This window comes from Fundulus heteroclitus, chromosome 3, assembly GCF_011125445.2.
Source record: "Fundulus heteroclitus isolate FHET01 chromosome 3, MU-UCD_Fhet_4.1, whole genome shotgun sequence".
Lineage (NCBI taxonomy): Eukaryota > Metazoa > Chordata > Actinopteri > Cyprinodontiformes > Fundulidae > Fundulus > Fundulus heteroclitus.
This window is the reverse complement of record NC_046363.1, coordinates 8,952,683-8,972,728: the sequence shown is the minus strand read 5'-3', so window position 1 is coordinate 8,972,728 and position 20,046 is coordinate 8,952,683. Positions and strand designations below refer to the sequence as shown.

General features: G+C 38.7%; 1 protein-coding gene across 1 annotated transcript in view; it reads left to right on the top strand.

Annotated features, from left to right (window-relative positions):
• The window catches only part of bckdhb (branched chain keto acid dehydrogenase E1 subunit beta), a 60,201-nt gene that overhangs the window by 18,728 nt on the left and 21,427 nt on the right, over positions 1–20,046 (top strand). Inside the window, exons 7-8 of the mRNA XM_012872970.3 lie at positions 2,831–2,928; positions 5,940–6,050. Of these exons, the coding sequence (XP_012728424.2) occupies positions 2,831–2,928; positions 5,940–6,050 (209 nt within the window). The remainder of the gene's footprint in view (positions 1–2,830; positions 2,929–5,939; positions 6,051–20,046) is intronic.

The following is a 20,046-nucleotide window of genomic DNA, read 5'->3' as shown; positions in this document are numbered from 1 at the left end:
AAAGCGTAGTGGGATTTAGTAGCTGGGAGAGGACTGGAGCCGCCCCCTCCTACAGATGGATGTAGGCAACCAGGGCATCCAAGAGCAGGTGTCTGAGTTATCGGCAGTGGCTTTATTTGCATCGTTTCTCATTTAAATTTAATGTCCTCTCTGGGAGTTGCAGTGTAGTACAGCAACAATAATGTATTGCCTCTCTGCACAATAGGATGCTTCAGGTTGTATTACAACTCCACAAGCTTGTGACAAGATACTCGTCGAACAAGTTTTAAATTCTGGAAACAAAGATTTCTAGACCTTCCGTATTTATATAAATTATAGTTAAACTTAGTACAAATATCCATATAAACGTCCGTCAAATATGACAAGAATTTTAGGGGCACGATTCATAGCCCAATGTCATATTTAGAGTCTCATATGCACATTATGTAGAGGTCTGCTAATCTTTTGTCACATCACAAGTTGGTTCTGATTTCTGAAGGCTACAATGCAATTATTAAGGTATTGACATCCCATGACAACCCCACCTAGCCCACCCATACACAAACAACCACATTCTGAAAACCAATATCACAGGAAATAAATCTTAATACAGAATAGAAAACAAATCTGTGCCAAAGTTTGTGGACCTCTGTAAATTTTCAAACTAAAAAACACCCAACCTTATTCCCAATGAGTCCAAGTTCTCTCAATTCACATGTAACTAAAACTAAATCCTCCTTAGATCTTCTGTTTCTGTCTTGTCTGCTACAGTCTTAAACAGCTCACTGATATTTAAACCCATGTGACTCTCATTCACTGCGCTCATCACAAATCAGAAGATGCGCAGTAACAGTGATATAAGAGTCCATGGCAGTAGATGCCCATGCATCAAATGTTATTTATCTCATGTCCTTGTGAGGCTGTCCCTTTGTTTGTGATGTTTCTGTTTGTGGAGATCAATATTTGAATGAAAAAAAAATGTTTAGGTGGGTTGTTAAGTCCAAAGACTGCTCTGTAACACAAAGGCCTGCTTCCTAACAACTCGAAAGGTCGCAGATCCTCTGTGGTTAAAAATTGCTGAGAACTTTGTAATTGGTTTTGTCTTCTCATTGAGGGGAAGATTTGACATCCCTAGCTTGATGGCTTTCCAGTTTACAGCCACACATAATATCAGCCTTTTTACTTCCACCTCTGGGTCAAAACATGTAACAAAGTTTTCGTATTTGTTCTTTAAAAATATGTAGTTTAATTGAACGCGGCCTGCACGTGGTGTTGCTCTTGTCAAAGTCGCTTTCCTTTTGGTGTAGAGGGCAGAGGATCCGGGGCAGATGTGCACATGTGTGCATCATAAACTGAGTGCCACAACTACGCGCTTCTGAGTCCCTCAGAATTAGGGTACAAATTGTCAATAAGATAATCGAGTTTTTATGTTTGTTAATCGAATCGCATATTTGATATGTTGTTTCTAAGAGCAGGCTGCTGCTTTTTCTCTGGTTTCCTTAAACCGTTAAGAAGCGTTTCACTTCAGCCTTATGGTTTTAAATAATTTGAACATCTTTCTAAAAACCCATTTCTGAAGACAATTGTTACAGAAAATTGAACAAGGAAATTGGGAATTAAGTATGGAAAACCAATCGCAATTTATAAAAGTTGAGTTCATGTGTCTGTTTATCCATCCAATAATTCATGCGTTAGTATGTTTTGCAGCTGTTCATCCATTCATCCATCCATGTAGATTTCATTTGTTGCAGGTTGCTCATTTAAAGCCTGTCCACTGTAGAAAAATGTTGCATAAACCCTAGTGAGCTTACTCTATTAACACTTTGGAGGTCTGTCAGGAAAACTATACAATTTAGCCATGTATAAAATGACTGAAAGACTTTTGTCATTGTATCGTAAATTAATTTACACGATTTCTTTTTAGCTCTTTCACCTGTAAACCTAAAGTAGGTTGCATATTCTTCACCTGAGCTCAACATGTTTAAACACAGCGAGTTCTTGAGATGAACAGTTTTTACGGTGTTACACATCTTATTAAATGGGTTCAAAGTATCAAGTTGCAAGGTTTCCAGAAAGGTCTCAAATCCAACATCTCTATAGAAAATGATTAGTCTAATTGTCTCTTTGCCTGTCTGTAATACTTTTAAAACTCATCTTTCAAAATCCTACGACACACATTTTCTCTCATCACCAAGATGTTAAATGTGATGATAAAATCCCTCATTATTAAAATAATGAATATAGTTTAAAATAGTTGGTAACAGAGAAACCCAAAGTCAAGGATTTAATTCCTTGCCTTTGGGTTTCTAAGGAGCTTAGTTTGATTTAAACCATACACTCAATTTACTTTTTGCTGGCTTTAGTTCAAAGACAGACTGACCACGAGGCTTTCCCTTTTGGACTGATGCTTTGTTTTTCTGTGGGTCTCGTTTTCTTTACCCCATCCCATTAACGTGTTGTGGGGGAACATTAATCAGTTATAGGCCTGAAGCTGGAAGCAGATCTGATTGGATCATGTGTTAGATTGTGCTCATAAAGACACACAGCCTCTCATGAGAGGAGAGATTCTGGAAAAAAAGCTTCAAGCAGCATTTGAAACTGTCCAGATAAAATGTTAAAGAGTAAGACGTTTTTTTTTTTTTTTTTCCCCATTTGTTTGATGGTCTCGTATTTCACCACTTTGTCATCTGGTCTATTATTTAGGGATACTGCTGGTTTGGGGTTCAAAGTGTTTTGCATAAAAATCACAGGGTACATATTTGAATGATGAATGAGTGCTCGGAGCCACAGCCATAGTGTCTTTTGAATGTGAGCCTGCATTTAATGCTTGAGCTTGTGTGTGTCTCCTCAGTGGAGCAGGTTCCAGTCGACTCCTACACCATCCCTCTCTCGCAAGCTGAGGTCCTACAGGAAGGAAGTGACGTCACGCTGGTTGCCTGGGGAACACAGGTACGTCACTTGGTTAGTGACACATTTGAAGTGTGTCACCTGAACAGTTTGGAGTTTTAATCTATGGTCGGTAATATTTTCATGACCATTGAAGCCGTGTCTCTTCTATATTAAATGGCACGTAGCGCCACAAAGGCTACCAGTGGATTAACTTTAAGTCCATCACAAAGCCCCGTTGTCACAGCAAGGTATCTCATCTGCCAGTCTTAGACCAGGTCCACCGATGCATCCACAAAGCATCAAGGCTTTTCTTGGATCCCGATGTTTTAACACTGGGTTCTGCTGTGTGCCTTCTATTGTGTCCTTTCTGTTTACCACAGAGATTTCATTTTCTGGTGCCTGTTATAAAACGGCATGTGGCTCACCAGGAATCGTTCCTGCAATCAGTTGTACCCAGACTTCTTATTACGGTTAATCCAAGGTGGAACGTACCTGCAGGGTGGCAGGAGGTCTGAGGGCTTTCAGGTGAAACGTCTCCATCAAAGCTTATTTTGTTGCTCAGATTCGGGCAGAAAATAGTGTGTATGGTGAAGCAGTTGAAAGCATAATGCTGCTTTTTCATGTATCTAGTTTTGAATTACTTTTTAACAACAATAAGTAAAAAAAAAAATTAAACGACAAAAAAGTAAAAAATAAGCACACTGAAGCAGAGGACCAGAAGAGCGGCAAAAGACACCACCCGACATTTAACATAGTACAAAATGTACCAAAATATGCAAGTGAAAGATAATGGATCAGTATCTGGTCAGGGAAAATTTTACGGTGTAAAAAAACAAAAAAAGAAACATAAAAAACCTCCCTATTAGTGGTGTGCCTTTCCAAACGTATTATGAAGACTTGGGTTTAAAGAATTTCAGGGTGGAAACCGATGACAATTAAACAAAGTAAGTATTCTTCCTAAATTTCTTTATTTCTTTTGAGTTGATGCAGGCCAGCAAGCATGCTTATGATTTGGATATTTTTAACCTAATAAGACTTGATCATTTTAGTCTTAACATGGTGTTTTTGATCACTGAAAATGATCCGTTTCTCTTCAAACATATTTTTCTTTCTCCTGATAGATCTGTAAATGAGATTGACAATTGAGCAAACATATATGTTTGAAGAGAAACTGATCTTTTCAGCCTTTTTTCAAGCGTCTTAAAAAGTTAAAGCTGAGAGTAGGCAGATCCAATTTAAGAGTTTTTTTAAAAGAAAACATTCATTATTGTGGACATTTGTTTTATAACCTGAAAAGTAACGAAACTGGACAAGCAATGACAGCAAAGAGAATCCAGATATGTGGGGATTATAAATGTATAAAAAGTAACACGTCATCGGTATAAAGGGATACCTAATGTTAAGTATGACCTCTCTGAATGCCTTGAATGTGCTCAGCGCATCTGAGGCATTTTGCAAGGGATTCAATAACTAGATCAAATTACTGAGGATTAAAAGTGCAGGAAATAAGTACACCAAGGATCTTTCTGTGGGTTTCAAAGGCAGTGCTTTTTTGCAATGAGATTTCTTGCTTCTCAACACCACACCCATCTGTCAACCATATGTAGATGAAAGGAAAGAAAATGGCTTGATTCCCCTTTTTAAGCAGGTCCTGGTCCTAAGCTGGCCAGGAAGCTAAGACCCTTCAGAAAACTTGCTTTACTCAGCTAATCTGTCTGACGATCCCAGGGTATATAAATTACAAATAAAGTCTCCACCAGAAATAGCAACATTACCTTAGTTTAATTTATTGATTTGTTTCAAACATAAGTTAAAAGGAAAAAAAAAAATCAAGAACAAAACTTATCAGATGTCCAAATCCCAAAATAAAATCCAAACACTGCCATTCCATATTACCAATTTCAATGTTGCAGAGTTAAGAATTGTAATGTAAACTAAACAAAAACATTTTAGCTGTTTGTGTTATTACTTTCAGGGAGAAATGAGAGAAAACCAGCAGCAACTGGAACAGTTATGAGAGTTTGTTTTTGTGCTGAATGCAATAAAGGCAGTAAATGCTGAACAGGTTACCCTCTGAGAAATTCAGCTGTCCGCTTGCTGCCTCTTTGTATAATTTTATTGCATTTATTGTTTTTCGTATTTAACATAAGAGTGTGAGGAAAATAACTTTATAACGTGCATAATGCTGGGATAAATCAGTTTACCTTTAACATTTTCATACATAGCTCATATGGTTTTGTGTGGTTCGTCCTATGTGTATTTGAAAATGGATTTAATTTTCTTCCTGAAATAATGTGTGATGACCACTGAAGATGTATGTGTTTTGTGTGGAATTGGTGGGTGAAAACAAAGACCAAGTTCCATAATATGTTATAAATTATATTTTCAGACAATAGAAAAGTATTTATATTGCTAAAAACAGGTAAGATTTGTAGGGAGCATTAAAATGTTTCATATTAGAAAAAATCCAATTGATTGAGTTTTCATTGACTTACAAGAAGCTCTTAAGTTTAGACCTTTCTGCTTCAATTAGATGGTATGTTTCCAAACATGCTTCTGAAATGCTTAACCTGCACAAATTAATGATAAATATAATATGGATCTGGATACCATCAAGCACAGGACTATATGATATAGATATAGATTGACTACTTGTTAGGATTGTCCATGTTGTCCATGTCAAGTTTTAACATTTCTACAGCACAGAATCTTGAGTTAAACCTTATAACAAAAGCCCTGATTTAGAGTGAGCCTGTACAGGGCTGTGAGATGGTTTATTGATATTAGACTACAATTCAAGCCATCCTTAGGTCTCAGTTGATCCGAACCATGTGATCCATGACTCGATCCATTGCCAGTTGAGAGAGCACTGGAAGATGACATGAATTCACTCATTCAGTGGAATACAAATCTGCCAGGACAGAGATTTATAAACATCTTGGTAATAGTTGTCATAGTTCTTTTTTTTGTATCAATCTAAGAATTGAATTGAACCAGATACACAGTAAAGCGGCACACACTTAAATCTCAGTGTAAACAGCTGTTAATGTCTTCTTTCATCTTCCGTTTAGATCCATGTGTTGAAGGAGGTGGCCAACATGGCTCAGGAGAAACTAGGGGTGTCCTGTGAGGTCATCGATCTAAGGACCATCCTGCCGTGGGATACTGAAACTATTTGCAAGGTAACTAGTACACTCAGTCACCAGCAGAAGGCCAGCTACAGTGATGGGGGAAGAAATTAGAATGGCATTTGACTGCATGTGTGTGTTTATCTATGGTATTTGGACACCTCAATTTTTGATTTAAAAAAATATATTTTTTTTTAATTTAGTTACAGAACTAAGACTGTAGAGGCAAACAGGTCATGCTTCTACAATCAGAGACTGCACAAGTTGAACTTTTGTAGAAGTTGTGCAAGGAGGAAAATTTGCTCAAAACATGAAGGCAACTATTAATAGTCTTTGGAGAGACGAGTCTAAAAAGCAGAGGACATGTTTGGTATGAAACAATTACAGCCTCAAACCAACCATAAAGCAGAGAGCTGTAAGTCACATAGTTTGGGAAGCTTTGCTGCCAGCTAAGCGTCATAGAATCCCCCATGAATGCTACTGTCTATCAGAAGGTGCTTGAGGAAAATCTATAAACAAAAAACAAAAAAACAAAAACAAAAAAAACTGGACCTTGCAACTCCACAGTGACCCAACATGCACCAGCGAATCCACCATAGTTGGTTCAGGAAAAAAATGAGCGACAGAGGAAAATACGACAGAGAAAAAACAAGATTAGGCAATTATAAACAGAAACGTCTTGATAAAGGACTAAATATTTTATTGGGTGTCAAATTTTTTTTCAAATGACTGAATTAATTAAAAATGCACAAAGTACTTTGAAGCTTTATTAAATTTCAGTTTGCTTTTTTTAAGAATGACCAATTTCCACATTTAAAAATATTTTGCCATTGATATTTGCTCTTCTTTAAATCTTTGGTTGGGTCTTTTTCAACCGTGCGAACCACAGATTTAAAGGTCTTCAGCTTCTGCTCATGAGTTGGAATAAGGTGGAGGAGACAATAGTCAGAGAGTACTAGCCCTGAACGAGCGACTGCTCTGAATGCGTTCTTTAAAACAGTGTAACAATGGTCCAGTGTGTTTTTTTTTTTGGTTTGTTTTTTTCCCTCTGGTTGGGCAATTAACATGCTGTCTGCATCTGGGTAGCTCATTGGAGAGGTTTATGCTGTTAAAATCACCCACAATGATCATGAGAGAGTCAGAGTGTTTTCTCTCCATGTGTATCAAGTCGGCGAGCTCACTCTCCGCCTCAGATGTGCAGGATGGTGGGATATAAGCTCCGGCCAGGATAAACGAAGCGACATCCTTCAGTGAATAAAAGGGTTTACATGATTTCTGTAGCAGCGTAACAGAAACGAATGCCATGAACGGGCATCGCTACGAGCAGGTTAGGTTATAGTACCCTAGCAAAAGAAAATACCGAACTTGGATGCACCCTGAGAAAGATTTTTATTTGTATTTTTTTTTGTGGCTGTTCCAGATTTGTTACATACATACAAAACTCTTTTTGAAATAATTACCCTATTGCCAGATCCTTTCTTGTGCACCCGAGCCCGGTATCAGTTCACTGAATCACGGTGAGCCATGCTGGGGAGATCGTGACGGTTTGAAGAGCGCTTTGGAAACATAAACTAAAGCTGTGTGTTGAGGCAGAGCTGCAAGAGCTTTCGCTACAGCAAATCGATCATGAATATTCCTTCCCAGCGCACACGGTGCTTTTAAATAACCATAGAATATGTCCCAGTTTATCTTAGTGTCAGCACGGCAGCTTGTTTTACAGCTGAAAAGCACTTGATTAAATTTAGCTGTTTTATATTTTATTATCCAAGTCCAGTGCTCTGTGCACAGCTTAGTCAGTGAGCACCACGCTCCTCATGCTACCACCCGAAGCTTTGGACTTACGGTTGAAGTGCCGGAGGGAAGTCATTTACGCAGACAACTGCTAATAATGGCCGAGGGCAGTGTTGTGCTGTGAACTACTTAAAACCGAGAGTGATCATTGATCCGCTGAAACCGATTGCGAGAGGAATGTCAACAAAGTGTGTAAAGCCCTTTTTTTTCTGTGGCAGTCCCATTAAAACAACGGCCATGAAATTGAATAGCTTGTTTATGGGCTTAGCAAGCCTAATGCCGGACTTCAAGCCATCAGCAGTATCATTCCTCATCGTTTCCTTCAACCAAAAGCCCCTTAGACATCTGCCAAACACAATGTTTAAATATGCATAAATGTGCTCCGTCGTTCATAAAGTCAGCGCTGTTGAATTAAACTGCTGCACTGATATTCATTCAGTTTTCCATTTTTTTTTTCAGTGCGTCCATTTACATTTTTTTTTTCTCTTATTTTTTTTTCCCCCCCACCGTCTGCCTGAGCATCAAACAGCCTTTTATCACACATAAGCCTTTATCAAATTTTACTAAAAGGGCAGAATTAATTTTTGGCTAAATTACAATCATTATCACCCAGACTAATGCATAGAGCCAGTTATTTCTAAGCTTTTATCTTTCAGTTTGTCAGAAGCTTAGAATCGAATATTCTGGTTCAAAATAGCTTGCGTAAGATTTACTCGATTAAATTCAAAACCAATTAGATACCCAGATGTAGTGCGTTTGTTTGATGTATGAAAGAAGCGGAAGGGGTAGTGCCAGGAGACCTTTTGCTGTCCCTAGGTTGATTTTTCTCCTTTAGTCCATTTTAATCCCTGATATGAAATTAGCACTTGCTTACTGTTTTTTTTTAAGCATAAAACAGTGAGAAATTTTATGTTTGAATCATTAAGCCAATAAGGTGCGGGAGAATCTGCTAAAATCACAGAGCGAATAAGAAACAATTCCCCGTCTACCATATAAAACTATTCAGGCAGAAAAACATATTCCACATCTTTAAATGTGAAGATTTTCCATCTTCTTTGTTTTCTATCTTTGTAAAACGAATGACCTTTCCTTCTTGATCTTCTGGTTGAGTCAAACAACACATATAACTCTTGACCTTTTAGATTTTTGGAAAGTGTGATGAAGAATGGACATTATACCACGCAGAAGAAAATCTATGGCAGTCTTGCGTAAATTCTTTAAAATCCGTTGACATTCAGTGCCTTTCTATCTTTGGGTAGTAACTACATTGCAAAATATAGCGGTCTAAAATAAATCTCTGAGATTGAAATCCCCTCTTAAAATCCACAAAGCAAACCACGAAAAGCTCAGAATCTTAATGTCCACTTCTGAGTAGCAATGAGAGAAGACCCAAATGGATGAAATGAGAAGCAGCACCCTTCATGTCCTCAGTGACCTGCTACAGAGCTGGCCTAACTACTGGGTGCTGCGGTGCTGCTCTGGCCTGGCATGACTTCAAATGCCGGAGAAAAAGCAGTCGAATGCAGAAGTTTTTTTTAAGTATTGCCAGAATAAATAGGTAAGTCTAGGTATGACACAATAACAATTATGTGGCACTTTACAATGCAGGTTGTTAGGTTTAAAAATATTTATATTACGAAGCATCTCGGTAATTAGTTGGCCTTTTGCCAGTTATGAGCTTTGGAGTACAACCTAGCTTTGCAAAGTTGCATTAGATGGAGCCCCTGGATCCCGTGTCCTTTCAGATGGATGAGACGGGCTTAAGGTGCCATTCGGTAAAAAACAAAGGATAAAAACCAAAACAGCTCTTACCATCTATCAAGCATATTGCTGGAGGGCTGATGATTTGGCCTTGTATTGCAGCTACGTCTGTATACATTTGCTTTCTTTGAGGCAGCCATGAACCGCTCTATACCAAAGTACTCTAGAGTCAAATCTAAGGCCCCCTGTGAACAAAAGCTTGGCTCAAACTAGATTATGCAACATCGCAGCAATTTCAAGCAAAGCACCAAATTAACTGAATGGTGTAACAGAGGCAAAGAATCAAGGCGTCAACTTCCAAATCAAAGTCAAGACGTCAGCCTGAATGAAAATGTTGCGATGAGACCTAGAGTGAGACCTCGGCTGTGTGAAAACAAATGTCCTCAATCCTCACTGAAGTAATGCGACGTTGTCAGGAGAAGCTGGACAACAATCACCCGCAACAATGTCCGAGATTGACGGAGGGATGCAGAAAACGGCTTTCTCTAGTTAGAGACGGGAGAATTAATAGAACGTGATATCTGTTTACCTATCCTTCGTTTTTCTTTTACCTTTATGCATTCTATTGAAGCAGGAGTGCTATTTACCATGCCTTGCAAAGATACCTCTTGAAACATTTGTTTACAGCCATATGAATCATTGCATCTTATTGGCGTTTTAAGTGGTAGGCCAATAGAAAGTTGTGTATAATTGCAACTTGGAAAGAGAACCAACCAGGGTTCTTGCCAGTTCATTTCAGTGCTTAAGTGTGCGTAACGACCACCTGCAATGGGTCATTATCTATGCAGCAAGCATGTCTTCTGGCAACAGTTGATGATTTGCTCCATTAATTTAGCAGCAGTCGCTGATGTAGTGCAAGCATGTGGCAAGAGTGGATAGGCAATGTTGAAATGAAACTGAAATGATGCAACATGGAAGATGGTTAGACTTAATGGGAAGATGGATGCAGACACATTTCCTAAAAGAAAGCCTGTGAGCAGCTGCTCAAGACTTGACTTGGAAGGATGTGGACCTGTTAGCAGGATAATGCCACTAAATATGCAGTGAAATGGTTTAGATCAAATTCATGTGTCACAGTCAACGGGCCAACCAAAATCTGATTGAGAATCTGTTTTGAGTCTTATTTGAAGTTCCTGACTGAGGTTGAGCAATTTTGTAAAGACTAATGTGTAGATATCTGTTTCACATGTGCAATGCCGATTGAGCTAGTCCCTTGCCATTGCACTAAGGGACTAAATTCAAATTCAAAAATATATAGAAGTTTGATAAAAGTGATAAAATGTGTGGGGGGGAGTAATAAAGTGTGGAAAGGTTCAAGGAGAATGGGTGATTATTTTTGCAAGGCGCTGTGGACGAGTTGTTTACCTTTTTAAATAAATATAAGGTTTATATTGGTTGATGACCCTGAGACCCAGTGTTCTTGAAATCTTAAGTATGAAGTCAATGCTGCTTGATTTAAGTTGGCAAAATCTGTTCAAAATTTAAAGTCTTTGGAAATTTGTCATTATGACTTTAAAAAATACATGTTTATTCCCATGTATCCCATGATTACCATGTGGTGCACCATGGTAATCTATTTTCAGTTATATTTATAACAATAGCTTATTAGTACATGGAATATTTATCATAATAAAGTTACTAACATCTCTCTTGTGTTTTTTTTGTCTTCTGTTTCATTGTTCAAACTAAACTTTCATTAATGAATGAAAAATGATAGTACAGGTGTACTACAATACAGGTGTATTTAAAAGACGTGGTAAAGAGCAGACCATTTAATCTGTGCTGATGGTTAACACAATGGAGTCAAGAGGTTGGGCTTTCTTTTTCCCTTGACGGTTCCCTCAAATTAAGCATGGGCTTGGCCCATGATTGCTCTGGGTTTTAGCTGTGTATCAAATCATTTTGCTCTCCATGTTCGTGAACAATGGACAGTGCACATAATTTAGAGTGGACGGTGGTAAACTGGTATTCTCTGGCAAACAGGTTTTCAGGCCAGATTCTATTCTTGGGCTTGAAGCTGCAGTAACAAAGCCAGTGTGTCAACTTAATTCAAAAGCTTGTGCACCCGGCGTTAAGCTTTTCGAGCATGCACATGTCTCTTTAAAGCTCGCCTTTTGTGTTCCTTATTAACTGGCTGTCAGAGTCGGTGTGTGCAGAGACTGCGGGATGGTCTGCAGACGCACATCTGGCTCCTGGCAGCCAATTAAAATTTTTCATGTCCTGTGAGTCACACTTACCTTGTGTATCCCTCAGACAAGCCTGTGTGGCGAGTTGACTTAGATGTGGCCTGTGCGCTGTTTTTCTGTGCGGCCGTATGAAGCAAATGAAGACTGATGCGTCCTGGAATAAGAGATCATTAAGGCTGCACTATGCAGGAACTCCCCTTTTTTTCCTAGTCCTCCACCAGGTCTGCATTGATCTAAGTAAAATCAGCCATGCAGTTGATGAAGGGCTTCATGGACACAAACTGGTGTGAAAGTCTAGAAAAAGAGGTTTTATTTTCTGCAGCTGTCTAGTGTTCTAGTAAATGTAATCAGTCAAAGCCATTCTTAAAGGGGACATATCGTGCTTTTCAGTTCAGTTGTGGTCTATATAAAGGGGAACAGCAATGCTTTGGTCTAAATTCCTCATTAATTTAGACCAAATTAAATTAATGTTTCAACTTTTTACCCCTGTTTTGAGATGCATCTGTAAGCATCTTGTTTTGGTGCTGTCTCTTTAAATCTAATGAAGGCACTTCACATCCACCTCGCTCCAAGGTTGTACAGTGTTCCCCTTTTCCCCTTTCGGCCATTTTTGTAGTGTGCTGGGGGATGATGTGATGCACAACCAAACATTTAGAATTATCCTTTTGTAGCTTTGGCATCCTTCAGCTTGGACTACACATTTGCTCTGAGAAATACCAATGGCAGAGTCACAAGATTGGTAATCTGGAAGTCCATGACGTGTTTAGCAGTTCTGCAGCAAATACTGAGTTTTTATTTTTATTTTTTAAAAATCGTTATAGAAAAAAGAAGGGCTTGAAAAAGATGACCCAAAAAAAATGAAGAAATCTATGCAGCACCTTGACTGCATTCATATTTTCTGCACTTCTTTTGATTCAAAGTACAGAACAAAATGTATTTAGTGGCTAAAAAAGTGAATTTTGCATGATATGTCACTTAAAGTAGTAAAGTATGCAGGCTTTGCCTGGCCACATGAGTTGTGCAAAGATGTACTTCCTACATATGAGGTATTTAATTCCTCACTAAGAGACTTTATTTCTCTTTCCAATTTATTGACATTTATAGTTTTTCCCATGAAACATTGAGCCATTATTTCCTTGCATTCTTACATGAATGCACATTTGCTTTACTTGTCAGGAGTATAAAATGTGTTCCGTAGCTCCCATTAATCTATTACTTTTCCAGAGATCAGATCTGGCCAGCTAGGAATCTGTGTGTCTTGCTGGAGCCAGTCACAATACAGTCATCGGGTCATTGACTCTTCACAGGAGACAGTACTTTCCGCAGCACCACACACATCAACGTCTTGCCAGTAGAAGCTTGTCAACCTGGGACTCCTTTTGAATTTCCCCAATTCTAAATTTGTCAGATTTGTGCTCAATCCATATGAAGCTTCCCTGCAACAAAGCTGCTATCCATCCATTCACAAAGTATAGTGTTGTGTTGTTGGGGGAAACCGCTACAGAAGGGCTGCAACGTTCTCAGCCACTTTATACTAAAAGGATAACCTGACCCTAGCCAGATTGATATCGCTCCGCCTAGCTTCACTCACATCCATCTGGGACATCTCCCATAGAGAGTTATTTCTCCAACCAATTTTATTGTCCAGCCAATCAGGACGCAGGGTTGGAGTTCCATAGATGTGACGTAGTGGAGAAGCGACCGTGAAAAAAAAAAACAATGCCGGCTCGCATCGAGGAAGCAAGCGTTAACATTGATGCTGCTATTTCTTCTGTGTTGTCCAATCTACCTAATATTGTTTCATTAAAAGAACATCAGAGAACGCCTCTGAAGGCTTTTGTTGGTGGAAACCATGTTTTCACCCTTCTCCCGACCGGATTTGGCAAGTTTTGTTCTCCGGGGCGCGCCCGCAGCGGAGCGGTTAGCGCGAACCATGTTAGGAGGCATTTAGTCCTCAACGCGGTCGGCCCGGGATCGACTCCGACCCACGGCGCTTTGCCACCTGTCTTCCCCCCTCTTCCTGTCAGCTCACTGTCAATAAAACGTGCACCTCTAGAGCCGCAAACACATAAAAAAAAAAAGTTTGTTTTTTCCTGCATCGCCCTCACAGCGTCACGGGCTAGCTTCAGGTGTGAGTGGTTGAAATATCACGTCGATAAAGATGACAGACAAGTGGCTTATCCAATCATATGCAAGGATTTTTGATAAGGCCCAGCCTTCAATAAAGGCAATTCCTATGGATCAGTCCCAGATGGATGTGAGTGAAGCTAGGCGGAGTGAAATACATCTGGCTAGGGTTAGGTTACTAAAAGGAAGCATATATTTGTGAAATTTTATAGTGTTAAATAGGTGTGGAAAATAATTCAATATCTATATATTGCGATATAACTTTATTCAGTAAAGGTGAAATGACATTTCCGATACTTCAGTATACATTATAGTCTATGATTACAGCATTTGTCACTGACTGGATACCTTGTCTTTGTGTGGGGTAGAATAATTTTTAGCTGAATTAATCAGAAAGCAGGTCTGGCTGCTGTTTGTTGGAGTCACACTGAGGTGCACTGATATATTATATCCTGAGTTTAAGTATTGTTGTTATTATCAGACTATTACTGCAACATTTGTGTGAAACTTGTTTAAATGTCGTAATAGTTGTGCATATGTGGTAAATATGGCATCTCAGAAGTGTATTTGTTTTACTATGTTCAAAAAGGTGTGTGTATTAGCTAGTCATAAGATGGAAGTGGATTTGTAGAGTGAAGAGTCAGTTACCTAAGGTATCAATTGAAATTGAAGGCAAATCAAAGTTGAACATTGCTGTGGCATTGATGCCTGCATGAATTACCTTAGGGTAATATTGTTTTTGGCAATTCCAGAGTTTTTTTCTGGACATATTTGAGAGTGGCTTTCCATTTCACTCGTTGTTCTCCTTGTCTGTATATTGGGCTCATCCAACTGTGTGATTCACTCTTAAGAGAGTATGAAATTCACAATGTGTTCCTTCCAAACAAGTCTGTGTTTGCCCACGCGCCTGCAGCTCCCATCTCTTCCGATAAAACTCCTTCAGTCTTTCTTCATCCGAAATCGGTTTTCGACAGCCCTCAACATGTTTGTTTTTTTTTTTTTTTTAATAAACATTGATGTTTTAAGCTTAAACGTGTCTTATTATTTTAAAATGTCCTTGTTATATTGGGTGAAAATAATCTGTAACGCCCGATATGCTTTATCTGTTTATGACTGCTGAGCGAAGGAAGCCGTTTTATATGAAATAATCAGGATATCAGCCTCGCGAGTCTTCTGTAAGCAGGCCCAAGCCACACATTAACTTTATTCTATGGATGTTTGAGGGTACTTGACCTACTAACAGCATCCATACATCACAGTGCACTCACTGACAGTAGTTTTCTGGCGTGGTCTGTGATGGTTTTCTTTAGCTCATTCTCTTTTCAGAAATGATTGAAACCTCTCTCCCTCAGGAGAAGAGTCTTGGCGTCCACCTCAGCTGAAGTCTCTGTGACAGCAGCGTTGCTTGGATCTCATCCCTCATTGTGATGCAACTGACTTGGATGAACCTGTTTCAACTTAGGCACACATGCAAAAGGGAGTCACTTGAGGACAGCACACAGGGCTTCGATGTCTTCAGCCTTGCGAAAAGAAAATTGGTGCTGCATAATACCCAAACAAAAGGCATAATTTACTGGATGGTTAATGGAATTGGAGGAGATGCAGGGAGAGGCTCTTAAGGAGGAATGTGGCTGAGCATCTGCTCGGATTCTTGGAAGAGATGCAGGTTATAATGTGCGCTCTGTGTGTACTCTTGAAGCTTTCCAGATAAGACCGTCTTATCATGACCTCACTCCCCCATTGGTTTTCTGTCTTAATGGTTTTAAGCTGTAATGTGTGTCCCGAGTCAGTCGACGGCAGGTAAACACGGTGTACGGACGCAGCCGGGAGCCAGGCAGGACCGAAAGCGCACGGCTGTGTTTGTCAAGCGCTCAGGTAGAAAGAAAACATGAAAGCAAATGGACCCGGGGGCTCAGCAGGGTTTTGTTTGAGCGTCCAGCTCGTCTTGTTATCAGCCAGACGACTCTGGTTGTTATTGGCTTTGATACCACCCTCAACAATTACACGTGGGGAGCAATCTATCATTTGAAGTTGCCTTAAAGAGTATGTGAAAAGATTATCAATGATTAATGAAGTGTTATGATGAAAATAGATTACTCCATATGCTGCAGTAAACCTGATTGTGGCTTCTTCAGATGGAAATTGGTTTGTGATAATGGATAGAGACTCTCAGATGTAACATTAATATTTATTACCCATAAATGAGGCCTGAGGACAGAGCCTGCCCTCACATGAAAAACCAAATAATCAACACTGCAAGACTGTTTTTTTGTTTTTTTTCTCTCCCCACAAATAATTCTTCTTAACCGTGTCTGAACATGTGTTGGAAAATGCAGTCTATCATTTAATTGTGTGAGTGCTGGGATTAGAGTGGTTAAGTGAGCTTGGATTTGCTTAGAATTATGCATGAAAGGATTCCGCCTCGTCCAGCAACAGCATTTTTATTGTCCATTATAAACAACCAGATGTTGGCTTCATAATAATTTGACCTTTTCATAGTTTATTTATTTTTTGGTTTGTTTTTTTTTCCTTGTGGAAAACATACCTGCTAGAATTGTGAAGAACTTTATAGTTGATAAGCCAGATGTAAGTAGGAAGTTCAAAAGAGCTAGACTTTTATTAACCTGACTACTTTATCCTGCAGCTTTTAAAATGGAACCTAAGTATTACTATATACACATTCATTGATATTTAACTACTTTTTTAAACTGCAAAACAAATCTAAATGAAAAGCTGGAAATAAAATTAAGGAAGTTTGAATTTTGACCTGATGGTGAAAACACCCTATGCAGTGGTATGTGGAGGGTCTTCCCAACGTCTACCATACAGTCTTCTCATCTCATATCATGCCCAAAATTCTGACAACAATCCAAGCTCTGTCGCCCGGGCAGCCAGCCCGTCTTCCCGTTGTTGCGGCTCATGTATTCATGGCTGCACCCCCTCATGTGTCCTGACATTGTTAGCATTCCCTGTAATATATCTTTATGAGTCCATCGCTGTATCCTGAATTATTGCTAATGGCTATGTTTATCTTTTTATAATGCCCACTTCGACAGTCTTGGACCCATCTTCATAATTTCGTTTTCTTGGAAACCTGTGAAGGAACTGTTCTAGTATTCTGTGCCCAAAAATGCACAAAACATTGTAAAAACAGTGGCACTGTGATAAGTTAAGGCTTTTGAAAGCAATAATTTGGAGCCCATGGCTGAACTTTTAGTGTTAGAGTATTTTCTCTAATCTACACATTTGGCTAAATGTCCCTTATTAAATTGTGTCTTGTCAGGTTTCTGCATAATTGTGGCTGGATATTTTTCAGTGGTTCTTTGGGGAATTGGTAGAGTATTTGGTCATTCTTCTTTCTTATTTATTCACTTTGTGCTTTGCACCAGTCCTGATGACAGTGACATGGCCCCTCAAGCATGATTCAATGATCATCATGCTTGTCAACTGATGAAGTGTTGAGGTTTGAAAGCTTATCTTTGATCCTTCCCAACACACTTGACTGTCAACATTTGATGGCATCTCTGGTGAAGATGTGCAACAAGTGGTAAAATGGATTCCACTTGTATAGCAGTGACATAGGCTCATGCTGAAAATAAAATAAAATTACAATCTTCTTTTGAGAAAAGTTACTTAGGGCAAGGAAAAAAAGTCAATAAGAAAGTGTAGCAGTCTTTTTTTTTTTTTTTTTTTTTGTTTTACATTATTACCTATTGGCTTGACTGCAGTTAATACTTTGTACAAACCTACTTTGGCCATAGAACAGCAGTTCTTTTATCATTTTTCACAAGGTTTAAGCAAAAGGTTAGAGGGATCATCTCGCTTTGCACAATCTCTGTAGATCACCCAGCCTCTGACTTAAAGAAAAAGTTGGATTTGGTTTCTAGTATTTAATTTAAAAAATGTTCCCAGGGCCTTTTACAAGAGTAACCAGGCCCATAGCATCGCAGATCCTCCACTAGACTTTACTGTGGACATAACAGACTCATCCTGTTTCACAATCAGAACGTTTTATTACTGAAAGCTCAATCTTTCTCTCATCTGAATGAAGGTCATGGCTCCAGTTTCAGTCCCAGTAGATCCCACTAAACTCTACATGTGTTGGTAGGGAAGTAAAGGCCTTTCATGGCATAAACCCCACACAACCAATTGGTTTGTAGATGGCACTTTAGTGGTTGTTATGGAAACTGGCAATATTAACATGAGTTCAGTTACATTTCTTTTATTGAAGTTGTGAAATTTCATTTAGAAAAATGAGTTGTTGAAAATTGAATAAATGTACTCTGATTACATAGAATGTTACTGCAAAAAAGCTACTTTTATATTGGCTTCCTACCCATCCTTCATCAAACATGCCAATATATGCCCAAGACGCTATAACTTTTTTTCTCTGGTCAAATACCAAATGCTGGTATGCTGAAGGATGTTTACTAAGAAAAGCAGGTTCTTTCTATTTGCCTATTGGCTGCGTTTTCTTATACTGTGACTGCACTAATGATGCTGACATCCACTCTTGAAGCATGTCCAGTTCTGCTCCCCAGCTGTAGACGCTTCTCTCCTTCCAAGGAAAGATATGGAAACTCTTCACTTCTATCAAATTGTAAAAAGTCATGATGTCAACTCAAAGGAATCACTTTTCATTTGAAGTAATTTGACGTGACCTTATTCCAACAGCACTTGCATCCTCCTACGCTTGTTTCATTTCCATGAAACTTTGAGTAGAAATGATGATCTAACCTTTTCTTTTGCATATTTTTTCCATTTGGAAATTTGTGTCGAGCCTATTATGATAGAGCAGCTAATTATGGCTACCAACAGGTGACCTCCAGGTGGTGGGCCAAGGCCACACACCGGTTTGTTAGAGAAATAGTAGTGTGTTTATAGGGAACACTTGTTTCTACCGTGCTGGACATATAATTAGAATGTCATGACAAAGTAGATCTTTTTTTTTTTCTTCAGTGAATCCATTCAAAAGTGAGACTTGTATATTCTATTCATTCATTGCACACAGACTGATATATTTCAAGTGTTTATTTCTTGTAATTTTGATGATTACAACTGACAAGTAATGAAAATCCCAAATTCTGTATTTTGGAAAATTTGAATATTACTTTATATTCAAAAAAGGATTTCCAGAAATGTTGGTCAACTGAAAAGTATGAGCATGTACAGCACTCAATACTTAGTTGGGGCTCCTTTTCCCTGGATCACTGCAGCAATGCGGCGTGGCATGGACTCCATTAGTCTGTAACACTGCTCAGGTGTTAGGAGAACCCAGGTTGCCGTTGCTGTTGAAGAAAATAATAGTTTCATCTTTGTGTCATATTTCCAGTCAACCAGTGAGATACTACTGACCAGTATAATTTAGGCTCTATTTGTAAAGGAAAAAATCAAAGTATCCATTTTCTTGATCCGAAAATACAAAGGATAAATGTTAGAGCAAATGTGTTTTTCACATCATGGCTCACAGGCTACTGATCATGCCACTTGCAGTACTCCTAATGTTGTAGCTTGTATATGAAAGTTAAAAAAGGCAGAAAGTAAGCAGGAGCCTATTTCTAGAAATTCTCAAATAATTATTAATTGATCATATTAGTGCCTTTTCAACCAAGTCTGTCGTTTTTACTTGGTAGGTTTATTTCAGGTACAAATCTAAATCCTTAGAATATCTCATATCCATTTTGATGTTCTGATAAGCAACAAAAACAGTTTAGACATTTTTACAATGCACATGTTTAATTATAGTCCAGTTACATTGCAAAACACCAGTTCAGATCAGTACAGTAAAAAAAAACCTGATATCAGCTTCAAGACAAAAGTCGAGCAAGCCAAAACGTACCCTAAACATGCCACTTATGTGAACTAAACAAAATGTATTATTCCTAATTGGTCTGTTACTAAGGCCGTATTTAGTGAGTCCTTTGAGTCAGACAGCTTAACCCAAATAACAGTTTTAGCCCAGATTGTCTTTAAATACTTTCTTTTACAACATTCCCCACCAGCAGAATTGAAAGCCAATAAAGTAGCTCTAAATTCAGTCTCCCTTGCGTGATTATATTCAGCATAAGTTGTCATTTTTTTCCACCTCAATGATGGGAGTCTGTTGTGTTATCGTTGAGAAAGCGTTTTTCACGGCTGAATTACTTGTGTCCTCAGTGGCCAGGTTTGACACCCAGCTCCACTGA